The sequence below is a fragment of the Lepidochelys olivacea genome (genome assembly GCF_965140295.1).
Source record: "Lepidochelys olivacea isolate rLepOli2 genome assembly, chromosome: 16".
Lineage (NCBI taxonomy): Eukaryota > Metazoa > Chordata > Testudines > Cheloniidae > Lepidochelys > Lepidochelys olivacea.
In genome coordinates this window covers 25,927,178-25,942,891 of record NC_140426.1, presented here as the reverse complement: position 1 = coordinate 25,942,891, position 15,714 = coordinate 25,927,178, and the positions used below count along the sequence as shown (strand labels likewise).

Here is a 15,714-nt window from a genome sequence, read left to right as displayed (position 1 = left end):
GTCTCCATAAGATGCTCAGCCAAACCATTACCCTCGCCCTGGGCTCAAGCATTGTGCTGCTCATAATAGACAGCCTGCAGCACATGGATGGCTCTGTAGTCCCTCTCTTCTTCCATTGAGAGAACAGCCTGCATTCGCGGCCACCTACTATGGACAGGCCCCCGGGAGCAGGCAGCGCGAGCCCCTCTCCGTCGGAAAACAATATGGCAAAGCGCTTGCTGCTCGCCTGCAGCTGGAGCGTTCCCTGATTTATTAGGGTCAAGTTTCCCGGTAACCACAGTGACTGGGCTGTGGCTGCACAGTGACCCCCTCCGCACCAAATGGGGAATGAATCAGGAAGATTGGGTGGGTCACACAGGAATGCCCTGTAAAGACCGTGTGTCCTAGTGGCAGCAGGATCTGGAGATTCACCCCAAGGGCTGATGGCCCAGTCTAGGAATGAGCACAAGGCGTATGAGCTAATTAGAAACCCAAAGACAGGTGAATGTGTCTCTTTGGCTGCTGTGTTAAGCTGTGGGCGCTGCCTGGCGGGGAGGGCCATGTCTGTAGACATAGGACTGCACAACTCTTCAGGGGCAGAATGTAGCTGGGCCCCAGGGGCACAGGGCTCCCCAGTGGATCAGAGTCTGTGCTCCAAGAACCCATGCCGCTGCAGGGAGCTCTTATCAACAGAATTTGACTCCCGTTGTTCAGCTGCAGAGCTTGTCTTTGGCAAGGCCAGGCCAGGCCAGCACTGACCAGGACATGCCAGTAGTGTGGTGGGTCCCCAGACCAGAGCTCCTGGTGAAATGACAGACAAAAATTGGGTTTTTCATCCTGTTATTTTTTTATTATGGTTCACTTCTAAGAATGACTGGAAATCAAGCCAAGCACTCCCTGCTTCTAGCCACAGACCCCTCCCTCAACGGCTGGGAGCCTGTGAACGCAGCAAACGCCATCTGAACAACACACACGGCTTGCCATTTGCAGCCTTATTCCTTTTCCAGGCATCATTAATCTAAGTGGAGTTCACACCCAGCACAGCCAGCAATGGAGAGCCTTCATTTGCCAGGTGAGAGGGTTCTGGGTTGCTGCCCTGAGTGCATGTCAGTGGTAAGCTAAAGAGCTGCAGAAAGCAGAGATGGCTTCATCACATCTTCTAAACTAGCAGTTGATGGTTGCTGCTTATGCCGGGACTAAGTAACCCAAATAAACCCCTCTTGCCAGAGCGCTCTCAAACCCCTGCCCTTGGGGCATTAGGGTAAGGCCGATTTGCGGCACCTGTAAGTGGCACACTAAGGCATTTGTACGCCTGGGCAGCTACAACATTCAAGGAAATGCATTTTGACGGTGGTCCCAATGGGGTTGCCGTGGGACTCCAGGAGCAGCCTGGCTGGAAGAGCTGCTGGAAAAACTCTTCCCATTGAGAGGTGCAATGGGGTATTGGAAGGGGTGCTGCACACCCCAGAATTGTGGAGGTTACCTGCCTCTAGTGCTCAGCACAGGAGAGCTTAGGTGTGATTGCAGCCCTGAGCTCTGAGCAGCCTCCCTATTCAACCAGCACCCCTGACACCCCTCTTCCTCCTCACGGCCTTCTCCAGCACTGCGGTGTGTGAGGCAAGAGCCGCTCTCCCCAGCCTCCACCTTCCTGGGGACAGAGCTGCTCAGGGACATCGGGGGGGGGGAAGCTTGTGGCTGACAAGAGCTGCCCGAGGCTCTGCTGTTGACTGACTCCAGCAGTGGGACCAGGAGACCTGGCAGCAGCTGCCCCACCCAGATGTCCTGGGGACGCCCAGAATGGGGGGAGAGTTTAGCAGGGCTCGGGCAAAACTCTCAGAGATTGTCCGAGTGCCTGGTGATGCTCCCACTCCGCTCAGCTGGAGAATCAGGCATAGGCTGTGAACTCAGGCTGTGCCAGGGAGAGCAGAGAGATTACAAACCACACTCCGCTCTTTGCAATGGCGAGCAAAGGAAAACAGCCCGTGCTCCATGCTGGGAAGCGCAGTGAACCTTCCCCTCGGGAAAGGCATTGCTGTGCAAACCTCTGTGTTAGTAATGGGCCAGCCCCAGGCAAGATCAAAGCAATCTGTGTCACAGGCTAATAGTGCTTTAGGAGCTGGGAGTCAGTGCCAATGTCTGCCCTTCTTGCCTCAGCCAGCTTTGGCTTGATAACCTTCCCCGAGCTAGAAAAAAAAATGTAGCACCCAACTCAGAATTTGAACGTCTGTCTGGACCCTGCTGGTGAGCCTGGGCCTGGGTGTGGGAAATACCTGATGGTCCTGGAGCCCGGGCTGTGCTGGCCCCCTGGGCTTATGGCACAGAGTGGACCAGCCTCTCGTGCTTGCAAATTGCTATCAAACACAGTAGCAATGTCTGCTTACTGCACTTTGTTGTGGGGAAGGCCACATTGGCACCAAGCTTATCCCATGGACACCCAGCCATCGGGGATCACACAGATGGCCCAAAGCACACAGCGCTTGCCGGGGCCGTGGGGGACTGGCTGGGCATGTGGTGCTGCTCCCTCCTTCTCGCTGAGTTATGTTACAAGGCAGATACACAGACCTAAAAATATTCTCTCGACCACTGTCCCTGGGGAGTGCATGATGGTGCTGGGCAGGGGCACTCGGCGTGGGCTCCGGCAGAGGGGCAGGGAGCAGTGCTGTATGCAATACCCACGAAAGGCCAGTTTGGCAAAGCCAGCTCTTACACACCCTTAGCAAAGTGTTCTGCCCTGGGCCGGTGACAGTGAGTTCTGAGGAGGGAATGCTGCCAGGAAGCTAAATTGGTTGTGGGCGCTGCCAGTCTGCTTGCTGGGTGAAGTGCTGGGACAGCTGGTTTGAGCTAGTCTCTAGCTTTGAGAGATTCTTCTGCTCCTGTAGCTGAATTCATCTAGTTGGCTGCTGTGTCTTTCATTCCCCTTTGGATCTCTACTGCAGGCAGCCATGTCACCAGGGGCTGAGCACCAGCTGTTGGTGGGCTCTGGAGTAGACCATGGATCTAGCCATTCTCAGACAGGATAGAGGGAAGGCAACCAAGACTTAGAACCTGTAAGGGGAAGGGAAACAGTGGGACCGCAGGGGATGTTCTGCTACGAAGAATGCTGATGTTGCAAATTTTATGCACATTAAATATCTTGAAGGTAGCAGACAGGCTCTGGGCAGAGTGGGCACTGTGTGGGCTCCATGGCAAGTTCTCTGGGCCTGGGGCATGATGCCCGTGTCACCAAGTCCCTCTGAGACCCGGTGCCTGCATTTCTGCTTGGTGGGCTGTAGCAGGTGCTGGTCACCCTGTGAACGTAACAAAGTGACTGGCAGCAGAAAGGGGAATAAAGGAAAAGGATCCTAATTCCTGCTAGCAACCCAAGATGGTCAAACCCCTGGGGTGACAATTGCAGTGCAGAGCCAGAGGAAACCCCTCCCTCCCGCTGGGCGCTCAGAAATAGCTCAGTCCCTTCCACATTTACATGCAGTGAGAGCTCTGCTCACCCCACACTGGCTTGGGCAGTGGACAGATGTGGAGAAGGGAGCAACAACACTCAAAAACCTGGCACTTGGCACCATAAGCTACAGCTTTGTACAGGAATACATGGGGGGGGGGGTCGCTATTTACAGGAGACAATGCAGAGTACAGATCAGTGGCCGGATGGCTGATACTTTAAATAAGACCTTGCCTTATGTGGACCAGCCTGGAAATTCATGGGCACCCAGTTCCCAGCAAAGTTCCTAGTCCCTGATGTCAGCACCAGGGCTTACAGAAAGAGGTCTCCTAGCCGTTTAGGTTTGGTTGCATGAGACAAGCCATTTCAGCAAATGCCAAGATGGCTTTCAGGAATGAATCTAGGAGGCTGAAACATGCTGACCACTGAATGAAAAGGGCTTAAAGCCATGGGTTGGTGATGGAGGAGAATGGGTCCAATGCTTTGTGGGGACTGAGTGAATTAATACCACCAATGACTGTACTTCTGGTGGATGGTGTACGGGAAATTCTTCCCCCTGCCTCCAAGCTAGGGCTGGAACGTAGAGAAATGACGTCCCTGTTACCTCTACCCACCATGTAAAATCTGCATGCACAATACTTTAGCACTGGACTTAGACAAGAAGGGTGGAAAGCTGAGCCCAAGATGCTGAGCAAATGGCTGGTGTTAGAAACCTAGGGAGAGATCCCATTTGCACCTTCCCCCAGCTACCACCTGGCTCTGGAGGATCCAGGGAGAGGGGCTAAGGCTGATCTTAGGAGGGGAATGGGATTTGGCTGGTTGGAGATAGGGTGACCAGACAGCAAGTATGAAAAATCAGGACAGAGTGTTGGGGGTAATAGGTACCCATATAAGAAAAAAGGCCCGAAAATCGGGACTGTCCCTATAAAATCAGGACATCTGGTCACCCTAGTTAGAGAGCTCTTTGGATTGGGTGCTGGGGCAGCACAGAGGTCTTCTCCTGCAAGGCACTGATCCTGGCCAAGGCCTGGCTGCACCAGGCCAGTTTGCCTGTTTTCCGGCAACGACTGACTCACAAAGGCAGTTAGAGGTCCGTGGCAGGGGGTGCGCAAGTGTGTGGATTTGTTTGCAGCCCAAGTGCAGAAGTGGTGTAAGGCACATGGAGGCGCCTTGCCCCTGGACACACAGCTAAAAGTGCTTGATGTTGTAGGCCCAACCTACGCCGAGACACAGGGCCCACTGCTCAGACCACAAAGTGCAGTCTGTAGGTCACCTGGTGGCCGTTGTCCCAGGCATAGAGGACCTTCTCCTTGGGGTTGTAGTCAATCTGCGTGGTGAAGGAGTACTCGTTGAGGAAGGGCAGCTTGAGGTTGGCCTCAGTGCCTGTGTGGGTGTCGTAGGCATAGGAGATCTGCCCATCCCTCTGGCTGTACACATCCACGGCATACAGGATGCCACAGACGATGAAGCAGTTCCCATAGGAGTTGCGCTTGAGGCCTGTCTTCCAGGTGGTCTCCCTCTTCACGGAGAGGTCACTGGGGTCCAGCTTGCTCAGGACGATCACCTCCAGCTGGGAGTAGTCATAGTCCACTGCAGGGTAAATGACCCACAGCCCGCTCTCGTCGACTGCAAAGTCGATGTCTGAGTGGCCCCTCCACTTCCAGGGCGTGGTGTCCTCGTACATCACGTTGGGCAGCAGGGCCCAGGCAGCCACGAAGCGCTGCTTCAGGTCGTACTTGATGATGTTCTTGGTGAAGGCGCGGTTGTAGTAAAACGCTCCCTGGTAGACCACATGGCCGGTCCCGATCCAGTTGTAAGGGAGCTTGTACAGGTTGCTCCAACGACCTGTGGTGAAAGTGAAAGTTCTTTAAGGAACAAAGACTAGGCACCTGAGCCAGGAATGGATCCTTACCTCCCACTGGCCATGTTTCCTCCCCCACATCCCCCTTCTGCACACTCATCTTCTGCACTGCCAGCTGACTGCTCCTACCAGAGGGGCCTGAGGTGCCAAGTTGCACTCACGTGTCTACATGCTTCTGTGAGCACCAGTCCTGCCTGGGTAGAGCCGGGAGGCAGAAATGGAAGCTGGGGCTGAGGACATGACTAGCTATTGTTGCTGAGCAGAAGGTGACTAGAAGAGGATTCTAGGAAGAGCAAACTACTTTCACCGAGGCAGTTCCAGACCCAGAGTATTCTATAAACCAAAGCCCATAAACCCGCCGGCCAAGTTCCAGCATGCCGAATAGGCACTAACCTTGGGAAGGGAATAAACCAGCTTCTGTTCAAGCCGGAAGAACCTCGTGTTCAGGGTTGTGAGCCGTGCAGCATTGATACGGGCGGTAAGTCCTGCTACAGGCAGACTCATCACTCGCTGCCTGGCGCAAAGGAGATACCTCCTGGGCAGATGGCCCCTGCTCTGACCCAGGATGGCGATTCCCATGGTCCTAATGGGAGAGATTCCCCCTGGCTACTGACTCTGGCCCTGGGCAGGGTCAGAAAAGAGTCTGGGTCTGTTGGTGTTTCTCATCCTGGGCCACATCTGTGCTGGATGAACATGGACAGGTCTGGAGGCTGGGCTCAGAGAAGCCCCAGGATAGGTGGGGGATGGATAACAGGGACGGAAGGTGGGGTTTCCTTAGGGGTCACAAGGTGAGCTAAAGAGCCACAACCGTGAGTCTCTCCCTGAGTTGACCTGGGCTGATGAAAGCTCCAGGTTCAGTTTGGGGCAGATGTGGGGCTCAGACTGAGTCCCATTTGTACGGCTCCTACTGCAGCCCTGCAATGGGATGGGAGCTGCTTCTCACTTTCCAGCCCTGGGAAATCAGCCCCGTTTCTCTGCATGCCTGCAGCATCCAGGCCTCATTCCTGGGACGTTCTCCCCAGCCAAGTGAACTTGTGTAACCCGACGTGCAGGTGCCAGGACCTGCCTGATCACCCAGGCGCTGCTCCAGTCTCACAGGCGCTGTCCAAGCCCCGAACTTTTGAAAGCACCAGTCTCTCTTTTATCTTGTTTCAACATGTAGACCGTGTGTACGGCTCCTGGCCGCTCTGACCTTCCTGTGCCGCTAACAGCGCGGTTGTGCTGAACAGTCACCCTGCTCAGCTTCTCTAAGCTGGTTTCATCTGCTGTATGGGAAAAACATTTCGGTGTCTGCCTTGACATGCAAATGCAGCTCTGGGGACGCGGGGTCTGTCGAGTGGCAGCAATCCAGACGCCATCAGTGGGAAGAGGAATCCGATACGCTGGGCACAATTAATGTTTCCAGATGCGCTCTCTGCTGCGTGAGTCTTATTGCTGAGCCCGACCACAGACCATTTGCAGTTTGGGAACAGCCAGGGTAAGTGAGGATAGCTCCCCTCTGCCCAGCAATGCCTGGCTCCCAGCTCACCCCCGACTTTCCCAGCCAACTCCTGCCCCTCCCGAGCAGGGGGTGAGGGAAGAGTGTCAGCCATTCTCCGATGGTCATTAGAGGTGCTCCATGAATTCACTGCAACCCAGCCTTGCCCCATTGTGTGTGCTCCCTGCAGCTGCCCTCACATGGGGGCTTTCAGGGGACTTCACATGCAGAGTCACCAGCCACCAGTCTCATGCCATTAGTAGTTATACTCATCCAGTCAGGAGACAGAAACAGCACCATGTGACCTGTTGAGCAGCTGTGTCGAGTGGCTGGGGCATGGGTCTGGGAGCCAGGAGCTCTAGCCCCAGCCCTGTCCCTGGCTTGCTGGATGACCTCGTGCAAGTCCTTTCTCCTCTCTGTAGCTCTGCCCACCCTCACTCCCTTGGCTGTGAGCTCTTTGGGGCGGGGTCAGCCTCTCACTCTGGTTTGTGCAGCACCTAACGCAGCGGGGCCCTGAACTCAGCTGGGGCCTCTGGGCGCTACCAGAATAAAACTGGAGTGACCGCCGGGCTCTAAGAACCAAGTGGGAATCCCGTAATCACAGCCTACCTCCAGAGGATATCCCCCACCCCCACAAAACAAACCCATCCCCAACTTGCTGAATAACTGGGGCAGCCAGGCTACCTGGGCACGTCATTCCCTGTGACTCTGGGGCAGAGTGTGGGGGAGCCCACGGCCGGCGCCCCCCAGAGCATCTCACCTTGCTTAAAGTTGTCGAGGCTCCTGAACTCCACCAGGTTGTTGCCATAGTAGTAATTGGTGACGTAGATCCTGTCGTCTCTGGCCGCGGGGTCCTTCATCCACGCCCCCTCGTTACGCCCGTAGCTGTGGTGTTCCACGGGGGGCTCCACAGACTTGATGGTGCCCTCACACTGCACCTCTTTCACTGCTGAGCCAACAAGAGGCGCTAACTGCCAGTCTCCGCGGGAGCAGGCCGTGCCCTGCTCCCCCAGCCCGCGCCCAGAGCAGCCAATCAGGCCCACCCCGCAAAAAGGCCTTTCCCTACCCTGGGAGGGGCTCCCCCACTTTTATCCTGCCTGCCGGCTTGTTTCAAAGGCCCAGACAGAGTTTCAAAACATCTGCTTCTAGGAGCCCCCCCCGCCCCCGCAAGTCCAGAGATGCTGCCTTCTCCTCACCTTGTGCCTGGATTTCGTGCCGTCCGGCTGCCCCAGGGACCGAGCCCCTCTAGCCACAGGGCAGGTACAGCACGGGTGGCTTCCCTGCCCACCCCCTGCCTTCCCAGGGCCCCTCAGCCCCACCTCAGAGGGACCACAGCTCCAGCAGGCTCACCAGGGCCCACTCAGCTGCTTGCCAGTTGTGGCATGTCCACAGAGCAAGTCCCCCAGCTGCAGTTTGGGCCTGGCCCTACATACCCACCTGAGGGACTTGTGCGGTGCCCCCAACCCACCTTGGTTAGGCGCTTCCAGCCCCTCGGTGCCTTCAGCATTGTCCCCCATGGAGAGGACGGTGACTGGTGGGCTCTGGGTAGTGGTGCTGGGGGCCCGGGTGGTGCTGGGGGCCCGGGTGGAGTGGGCAGAGGTGGTCTCCACCTGCTCGCCGACTCTCCCCTGGGCCTCTGCAGCAGCGTAAGACTCAGGGTTTCTCTCCTCCGGCCGGTCCATCCAAGGACTCCCCTTCCCGGGGCTTTCTGAGGAAAGAAGCAGAGCCCTTCCTGCCGTTCCTTTCCTGCCATTCCCTTCCCTTGGCTTGGCACTGTCTGGCAAGGAGTGCCAGGAGGGTGGGCCGGGAGCTGTGCTGAGGAACAGGCCAGGACTGCGGGGAGTCTGTCTCCCCCCTCCTCCACCCCACCCCCAGTCCCTACTCTTCTTCCTGTGCTGAGCATCTGACTCCCTCCCTTGCCCACCCCATCCCACCCCCTCCGAGGGAGCCCATGTCCCACCCCGCTGGGGAGCTGAGCGGAGGGAGTCCTGCCTCTCCCCTACATCTGCAGGATGGCTGTTCCCGCCTGAGGCCCCCGCTGCCTTGCTTCCACAGCACACTGGGGGGTGGGGGTGCCGAGGCAAGGCAGGAGGGCAGGGGAACCCAGATGCAGGGCCTGGGCTCCCCAGGTTGGATTTCTGCAGCATTTAACCAAATGCTCCCTCTTTTCTACCTTCTTTGTGAAACTAAACCAACTGCCCCAGCTCCAGGAAAACACTGTGGGGCTCAGAGAAGAGCTGGGCCCGCCCTGGGAGCTGTGTAAAAATGGGGGCAGCTGCCCTCTGAAATCCCTCACTCGCGCCACTGAGTGTGCAAACACGGTGTTTGAGAGAGGAGCAGGGAATGTAGCGCAGTCGGGGACAGGATCAGTGCGCAGGGAACAGATTTACCGAGAGGCTGGAGGCCAGGAAACTTCCCAGCAGCTGAATGTGGGATTCGCTTTTCAACCTTTTATGCCACTAAATGTAGGGTCGCTCCCCACAGCTTTTCGGATGCATTTTGGTCTTGTTCTGCTGCCCCTGTTATGCCAACCCTGGGCTCCTCACACACGCACACACTGAGCTCTGCTGTTGCCCCTCAGTACAGACCTGCAGCCCCTGTTATCCCATCCCTGGGCCCCCCTTGAGAAGACCCTGTGCCAGTCTCGGTCACTGAGGTGGTTTTGTGATGTGCCCAAATGCTGCAGCTCACGTTCTCCTGTGCCCTAAGACCAGGCCTTTAAGCCAAGTCCCAAGAGATAAACGCTGAGCGCCTGGCCCCCTGCACTTCCCTGCCCCACAGGAGAGAGCTGGGAGCAGTATGCAGCCCAGGCCCAGCAGGGATGTGCGGGTGGGGGGCAGACGGGGCCGGGTACTCACGGGAGTGGGGGACCATGCAGGTGGCTCTGAAGGGGGGGTAACCTGGCGGAATGTTGGGGAAGGGTCTGAGGCTCCTCAAGGATGGGCTGCCAGGGTGTCCCAGGAACACCCTCTGGCTTCCCCGGCCAGCGGACAGTCCTGTCCTCTCAACCACATGCCATGCTGGGCCTGTCGTGGTGCTTGTGCCCACTCCAAGGGGCCTGGGCGCTTACCTCGGTTGCTGACCAGGCCCTCGGCCTCCTCTTGCTTGGCAGCCTTGTAGTAGGTGATGCCCCGGATCACCGTTTGCTGGTGGCCGGAGGGCCTGGGCTTGGGGGTGGGCTGCGATGCGCCCGGTCTGACCCTCATGCTCTCCTTCTTGGGCTTCTCCGTTTTTGGCAGCTTTGCCTTGGGGACTCTCACAGCTGCCTTGTCCCCCAGGCTCTTGCGGGCGCTGGGGTACTTGCTCGCCTCCTTGCCTTTGCCCCCGGCCGTGTCCTAGGAGACAGAGCCAGGTTCAGAGGCACCTCTGTGGGCAGCAGTGATGCTGTGTCTGGCCAGCTCTTGCACCGAGTGGGGCCGATGGCTTGGGATCACAAAGCTCCTGCTGCAGAGAGAGGGGCTCCAGGCAGCGCAGCCAGCAGGAGCCCTGCTCTGGACACTCTGTGCACCAAGCCAGGGGCTCAGAAACCATGGTGATGGGCACGGGATGAATTCTGAACAGAACAGAGGACACCTGCAAGATGGCAGCGCCAGGGCAGCTAAGACAGGATGGAAAGGAGACCAGAGTATGTAACAGGCCTACTGCACGCTGGGCTTGGCCCATATCCAGGCTTGGCGGGCCCTGACTGACTCTATCAATGGGCCAAAGGGAGTTAATCATTTAGCACAGGTTCCCGCTGTGGGCAGCCAGGCTGTCACTGCACGGCAACGCAGCACCTCCTCCCGGCCCGCACTCCGCCCAGCCTGCAGCCCCCTCAGCTCTGCGGGCCAGCGCCGAGGGGACCAGGCTGGTGCCTGAGAGTGTGTGTGTGGTGAGGGGGGCAGGAAGGTACCTGGGCCTTGCTCTCAGGGACAGCGGCAGCGTCCTTCTGCAGCAGCTGGTAGCCCAGGTTGGAGATCTCTTTCTTGATGCTGATCATGATGTCAGAGTAGTTCTCATAGCGCTTCATCTGGTTGGTCAGGTGAACGACGCTCTCCTTCATGAAGTCATTCTCCCTGCTCAGGTTGGTCTTGATGGTCTGAGCAAGAGGCGGGAAGGAAACAGGGCATGAGTAGCTGAGACCTGATAGGGCCTCCATCGTCCTTCGGTTCAGGCAAAAGGCTTCATGTTTCTCTACAAAGCAAGGGCATGAAGGAAGGAGGAAACCTATCCCGCTTCCAGGGGATGACAACATTGTCTACTGGCTGGGGCAGGTGGGGCTGGGAGCTACGACTCCTGGGTTGTATTCCCAGCTCTGGAAGGGGGCTGGGAATGGGCTGGACAGGGAAGTACTGTCCTGCTCAAGTCCCAGCGCCCAGAGCCCAACGCAAACAGCCTCTCAGCTGGGAGAGGGATCCAGCGCAGCTAACCCTCTCAGCGATGCGTGGCAGTGACTTGGGAAGCATCACTTCTGCAGGCAGCTGAAGGATCTCTACGTAGGAGATTCCTTTCTCCTACTCCCTGCTCATAGTCACTCCTGCCCGACACCCATAATAGCCCCCAGCCTGTGCAATTGACCAGGCAGAGCACAACCTCCACCTGGATCCTTACCCTAGAGCCTATCCCTTCCCCCGCCCTTGGCTATGTTTGTGTCAGTTTCACTGTGAGCTCTGGGACAGGACCCACATTTCCCCCTCTGTTTGTGCAGTGCCCCCCATGGGCCATGGTAGTGGGGGGGAGGTAAGGAACTGGCCCGAGGAGTAGTTCTCATGGCCTCAGTGGATGTTTCCATCCCCAGCCAGAAGACAGGAGGAAGGCAGTTATCAGAGCTCATTTCCTGCTAGCTTGCAGTCTCTGTATTCCATGGTAGAGTGGCGGCTGGGCAGCAGAAGCAGGTGCTGGCTTTTGTGTTTGCTCATCTGGCTGCTTTGCTCTGGGATGGCTCAGAAACTGCAGTGCAAGGGGGCCACTCTTACCTCCTCCAGAGTATTCATTTGGGAGACCACCTTGTTGATGTATGAATGGACCTTCATCAAATCCATGCTGTACAGTGTTCCCTCCAGCAGGTCAACCATGGACTGGAGCTGTGAAGGAAAAACCTTGAAGCTGAATTCCAAGAGCAGCAGGGGACAATGGGGGCTGCAGTAAACAGGGACCCCAGAATGAAGGAAAATTCAGTGTGGCTTCCTGCAGACCAAAATCACACGAGTGGGCAGAGCAACCCGAACGACATAATGCAACAGGACTCAGTGTTGGGAGCACCATGGGACTGCTACGGTCCCAGCACACAATGCCACAGATGCAAAATAGATAGGCAGCAGCTTTGTGGGGCTGAGATGCAGTGTAGAATGTGAACCTGGTGCAGGAACCCATGCAGAGAGAATGATGCCCAGCTACAATATCCTCTGGGATTTCTCACTACCAATAATCCCAAACTGATTTTAATTTCATGCCACTTTTCTGTCTCTCCCTGTGCCCCCACCCTGCCCACATACACACACTTCCAGGGAAAGGGCCCCAGATTGTTACAGAGCCGAGGCTTAAGGACTTAAGGGGAAACGTGGGCTGAGGAATGATAGAGGGAGGGGACACCACGGGCACTGCTCCTAAGAGGTCTTTGCTGTCTCTAACTCCGATGAGTCTATAGTACCTCGGCCTGCTGGGAGCTGAGATCAGTCGTGTGCCCTGCAGTTGGAGCTGGAAGTGTTGAAGGTGAAATGTATCCTTGGGTGGGGGTGAGCCCAGGCCTGGAAACTGTCCAGGGTGACTCATACCCTCATTGAGTGATCCTCTTGTCACTGCTGGCAACAGATGCCTATGGCCTGGACCCACTTTGGCCTTGGTCTGTCAGACCTTGCCCATGGGGTGCAGAGCAGCCCATGCTCCTCCCCGGCCGCCCCTTCCCCAGCTCTGAGGGCCGACCCCTTCGACGTGGAGCCCGGCGTGCCGAGCCGGCAGCCTGCACAGCTGCGTGGAGGGAGCGAGCAGGGCACACACTGCCTATTGTTAGCTGGTGACATTTAGCCACCAGAAGCTCTCGACCCTGCTCTGTCTCTCACGCACAAGGGTCACTAGAGCCGCGGCCTCCCGGGGAAGCCTGCAGGCCCCAGCACAGATCTGCTCTTGTCAGGGAGTCAGCGCTGCTGGGAGAACCTGCTGTCTCGTCTCTGGGGAGCAGGGATTCCTGTGCCGTGGAGTCACTGCCAGCTGCCGGCGCTCCCTCCCTCACCCCAGACCTCACGGATGCCACAATGCCCAGCCCTTCCTGTCTGACATTTGCCCCAGTGGGGCTGGGCTGTGAAGGGCCCTTTGTGCCGTGCTGCGGATGCGATCAGCCCATGATGGGTCTGGCTGGGATCGGGAGTCGGTCTCTCTTCTTTCCAGCCCCCAGGATTTGGCCCTCTTAAGAAATGTCCGTTTCCCACCAGGGCACTGCATGAGCCTCAAGAGCAGGAGCCCTGGAACCAGACTCTGGTGCTGGGGTCCCGAGGGTGAAACGCCTGGTGCAAGGGAGGGGGTGCAGCTCATGTGTCACTGGGGGTTCCATGCACCCAGGGCCGACCATAGCGTTCAGGGACCCAGGTCAGCGCGTGGGAGCGGCCCGTGCTCCTCCTGCTGCCAGGGAGGTGGCGGGGCAGAGGCCAGCCTGGCAGCCGGCAGCGGCTCCAGGCAGAGGCTGATGTGCAAGACCTGCCTAAGCCCCAGGTACCTTGAAGAGCTCTGGTGCCTGCTTCTTCAGCTTCTCCATCCTCCACTCGTTCTCGCAGGGGCTGAGCGAGGAGGGTGGGGCCGTGCAGGAGCACTTGCAGTCTGTCCCCGAGCTCACCGTCTCCACCGTGTAGAAATCCTCCGCCCGCATGCTGCCATCCTTGATGCGGCTGCAGGCATCCTTGCCGAGAGGCCGCAGGATGCACTTGCAGCGGCAGTCAGAGCCCTCGGACGTCATCCGCACTTGGTCCATGTCACCAAACACCTGGGGAAGGGCAAGAAGCAGGCGTGTAAGGACAGGTGGGACTTGGCCTGTCCTGGGTCACGTCTTAGGCTCTGGGGTGCATGTGGGACATGGGGGGAGGGGTCAGGAAGGAATTCCTGCCGGCATCCCAAGCTCTTCGGGGTTCACCTTCCACCAAAGAGCCACTTGCCAGCCAGGTGCCCTGCATATCCCTTGTGACCCCTGCTGGGACTCCCCCAGGAAAGCCTCTGCTCACTGGTGCACCAACGTGGAGTCCTAAAGACCCCAACCACAAGCACAAACAAAGGGCCAAAGCCCCTGCTGGGATAGTTGCCATAACCACCCTCTCGGCCACCGCCGGGGATGGACCCTGGCTAATCTAGAGCTCAGGTATGATCTCTACAGCCTGAGCTAACGGACTGGCCACCCCATGGGTCCATTCCAGGGCCCAGGTTAGCCCTGGGGTAGACAGCCTCCTTTCCCAGGTGGCTTCTCTGGGAGGCGGGTTTCATGGGAATGCTTACTCTGTTGCAGCATGTTCCCGGGGGTCAGGGAGCCTGTTCATTACTCTCGCCGGCTCAGCTCAACCCCTTTCCTTGTATTTGTTAAACGCCGATAGGTTGGGGGGCAGGGGAGCACAAAGGAGCTTGCACCTCTCCTTCCCCTGCTGACACCATCCTGGGCCTTCCTCCTCTGACTGATACCAGGGCGCCTGGCTGGGCATGAGGAACAGGGATTTTCAAAGTGGCCTAACTCCCAGTCTGGGCACAGCAGTCCCTTAGGCTCCAACAGAACCCCAGCCTTAGCCCTGAATGTTCCCTAGCCCTGGGCCTAGGGAGGTGGCCGATGCCCGGTCAGTCAGCGACAGCCGCCTTGGGCAGGGCGGAGAGGACTCGTTCCTAGGCAGCTGCTCAGAGCTAAGGAGCGAGCTGGCATTATTCACTATTGCTGCTGAGCTCTGTGCAAGACACAAAGACCGAGTCCCTGCCTGGAGGCTCCAGCCTAGGAGACTGGCAAATAAGCCGCTGAGAGGCTCTGAGCAAGGAGTCAATGGTTACTTCCCCTCCCCCATCTCCTCTGCTGGGGGTGTTTCGAATGCCCCAAGCAGTGCCCGGACAACTGCTGGGCGAGCTCAGAAAGCTAGAAGAGGAGAGGAAGGCGCGTAAGGACAGAAGGGTCCCCAGCGGATCGTCTCATCTGCCCTCCTGCCCAGCACAGGTCACCCTCCGCTCACGGCCGCCATTGGCAGCTGCTTGGTTTAATTTACGAGGGACTAATAGCAGCAGCAATTAATGTGTTTACAAAGCATCCCCTGCAAAAGCACGTGGGCTGCTGCCCAGCACCCCTAACCCAAGCCCCAGGAAGGAACCCACACGCAGCGGAAGCAGCTCATTTATACTGCTCAGAAAAGCCACCGAGAGGGTCATCGGGCCAGGACACTTGAGAAGCACTGCTCTAGGGCACAAAGGTCTTGTCATCTCCCAGGAAGGAGCCCCTTGTGCACCAGGCCAGCAGGAATGGGGGGCTCAGACTGGCACCCCGAGGGCTTCCCAGCAGTTCAAGTGCTGTACCTATTGGCATATAAATGTACGTCCCCTTCTGAATCAGAGGCCAATGCCCTCTCCCCAGAGCCTGCCTGTGTCTCTCAGCCATGGCTGAGCTGCGCTGCACAGCGGTGAACTCCTGCCTTTGGCAGCTTGTCCTTACCCTACAACCACAGCCGGTGGGTGGCCCTTGGCTGCATGTAGGGCTCTGAAGGCCTTGCTTTGGCCAACTCTGCTTCGCTAGCTGGGGGATGGGGCAAGGCTGCGGCCATGTTCCCCTCTCGTTTGTATGCCAGTGGACGTCATGTCTCACAGCGTAATCCCGGGCACGTGTGCAGCTGTGGTAGAGACGATTCCCACACACCGTGATCTAAAGCAAGGACCTTTAATCTCCTTTGATGCCCTGGATCTCACAAGATGTGGCCCTCTGTCTGCCTAGCCTGGCTGACAACATGGCACATCATCTCTGACCCGGAGAGGGAAATC

The 15,714-nt window shown here is 57.7% G+C and overlaps 1 protein-coding gene across 2 annotated transcripts in view; it reads right to left on the bottom strand.

Moving 5' to 3' along the window:
• Positions 1–807: 807 nt before the first annotated feature.
• Positions 808–15,714, bottom strand: part of OLFML2A (olfactomedin like 2A) — a 33,256-nt gene continuing 18,349 nt past the window's right edge. Inside the window, exons 2-8 of one of the 2 annotated variants that reach the window (XM_084650557.1) lie at positions 13,442–13,705; positions 11,709–11,816; positions 10,646–10,831; positions 9,824–10,088; positions 8,222–8,461; positions 7,514–7,702; positions 808–5,260 (exon numbers count right to left, since the gene is read on the bottom strand). In XM_084650557.1, coding sequence (XP_084506683.1) covers positions 4,659–5,260; positions 7,514–7,702; positions 8,222–8,461; positions 9,824–10,088; positions 10,646–10,831; positions 11,709–11,816; positions 13,442–13,705 — 1,854 coding nt within the window. In that variant the 3' untranslated portion in view covers positions 808–4,658. The remainder of the gene's footprint in view (positions 5,261–7,513; positions 7,703–8,221; positions 8,462–9,823; positions 10,089–10,645; positions 10,832–11,708; positions 11,817–13,441; positions 13,706–15,714) is intronic. The other variant, XM_084650558.1, reaches the window with a different exon arrangement.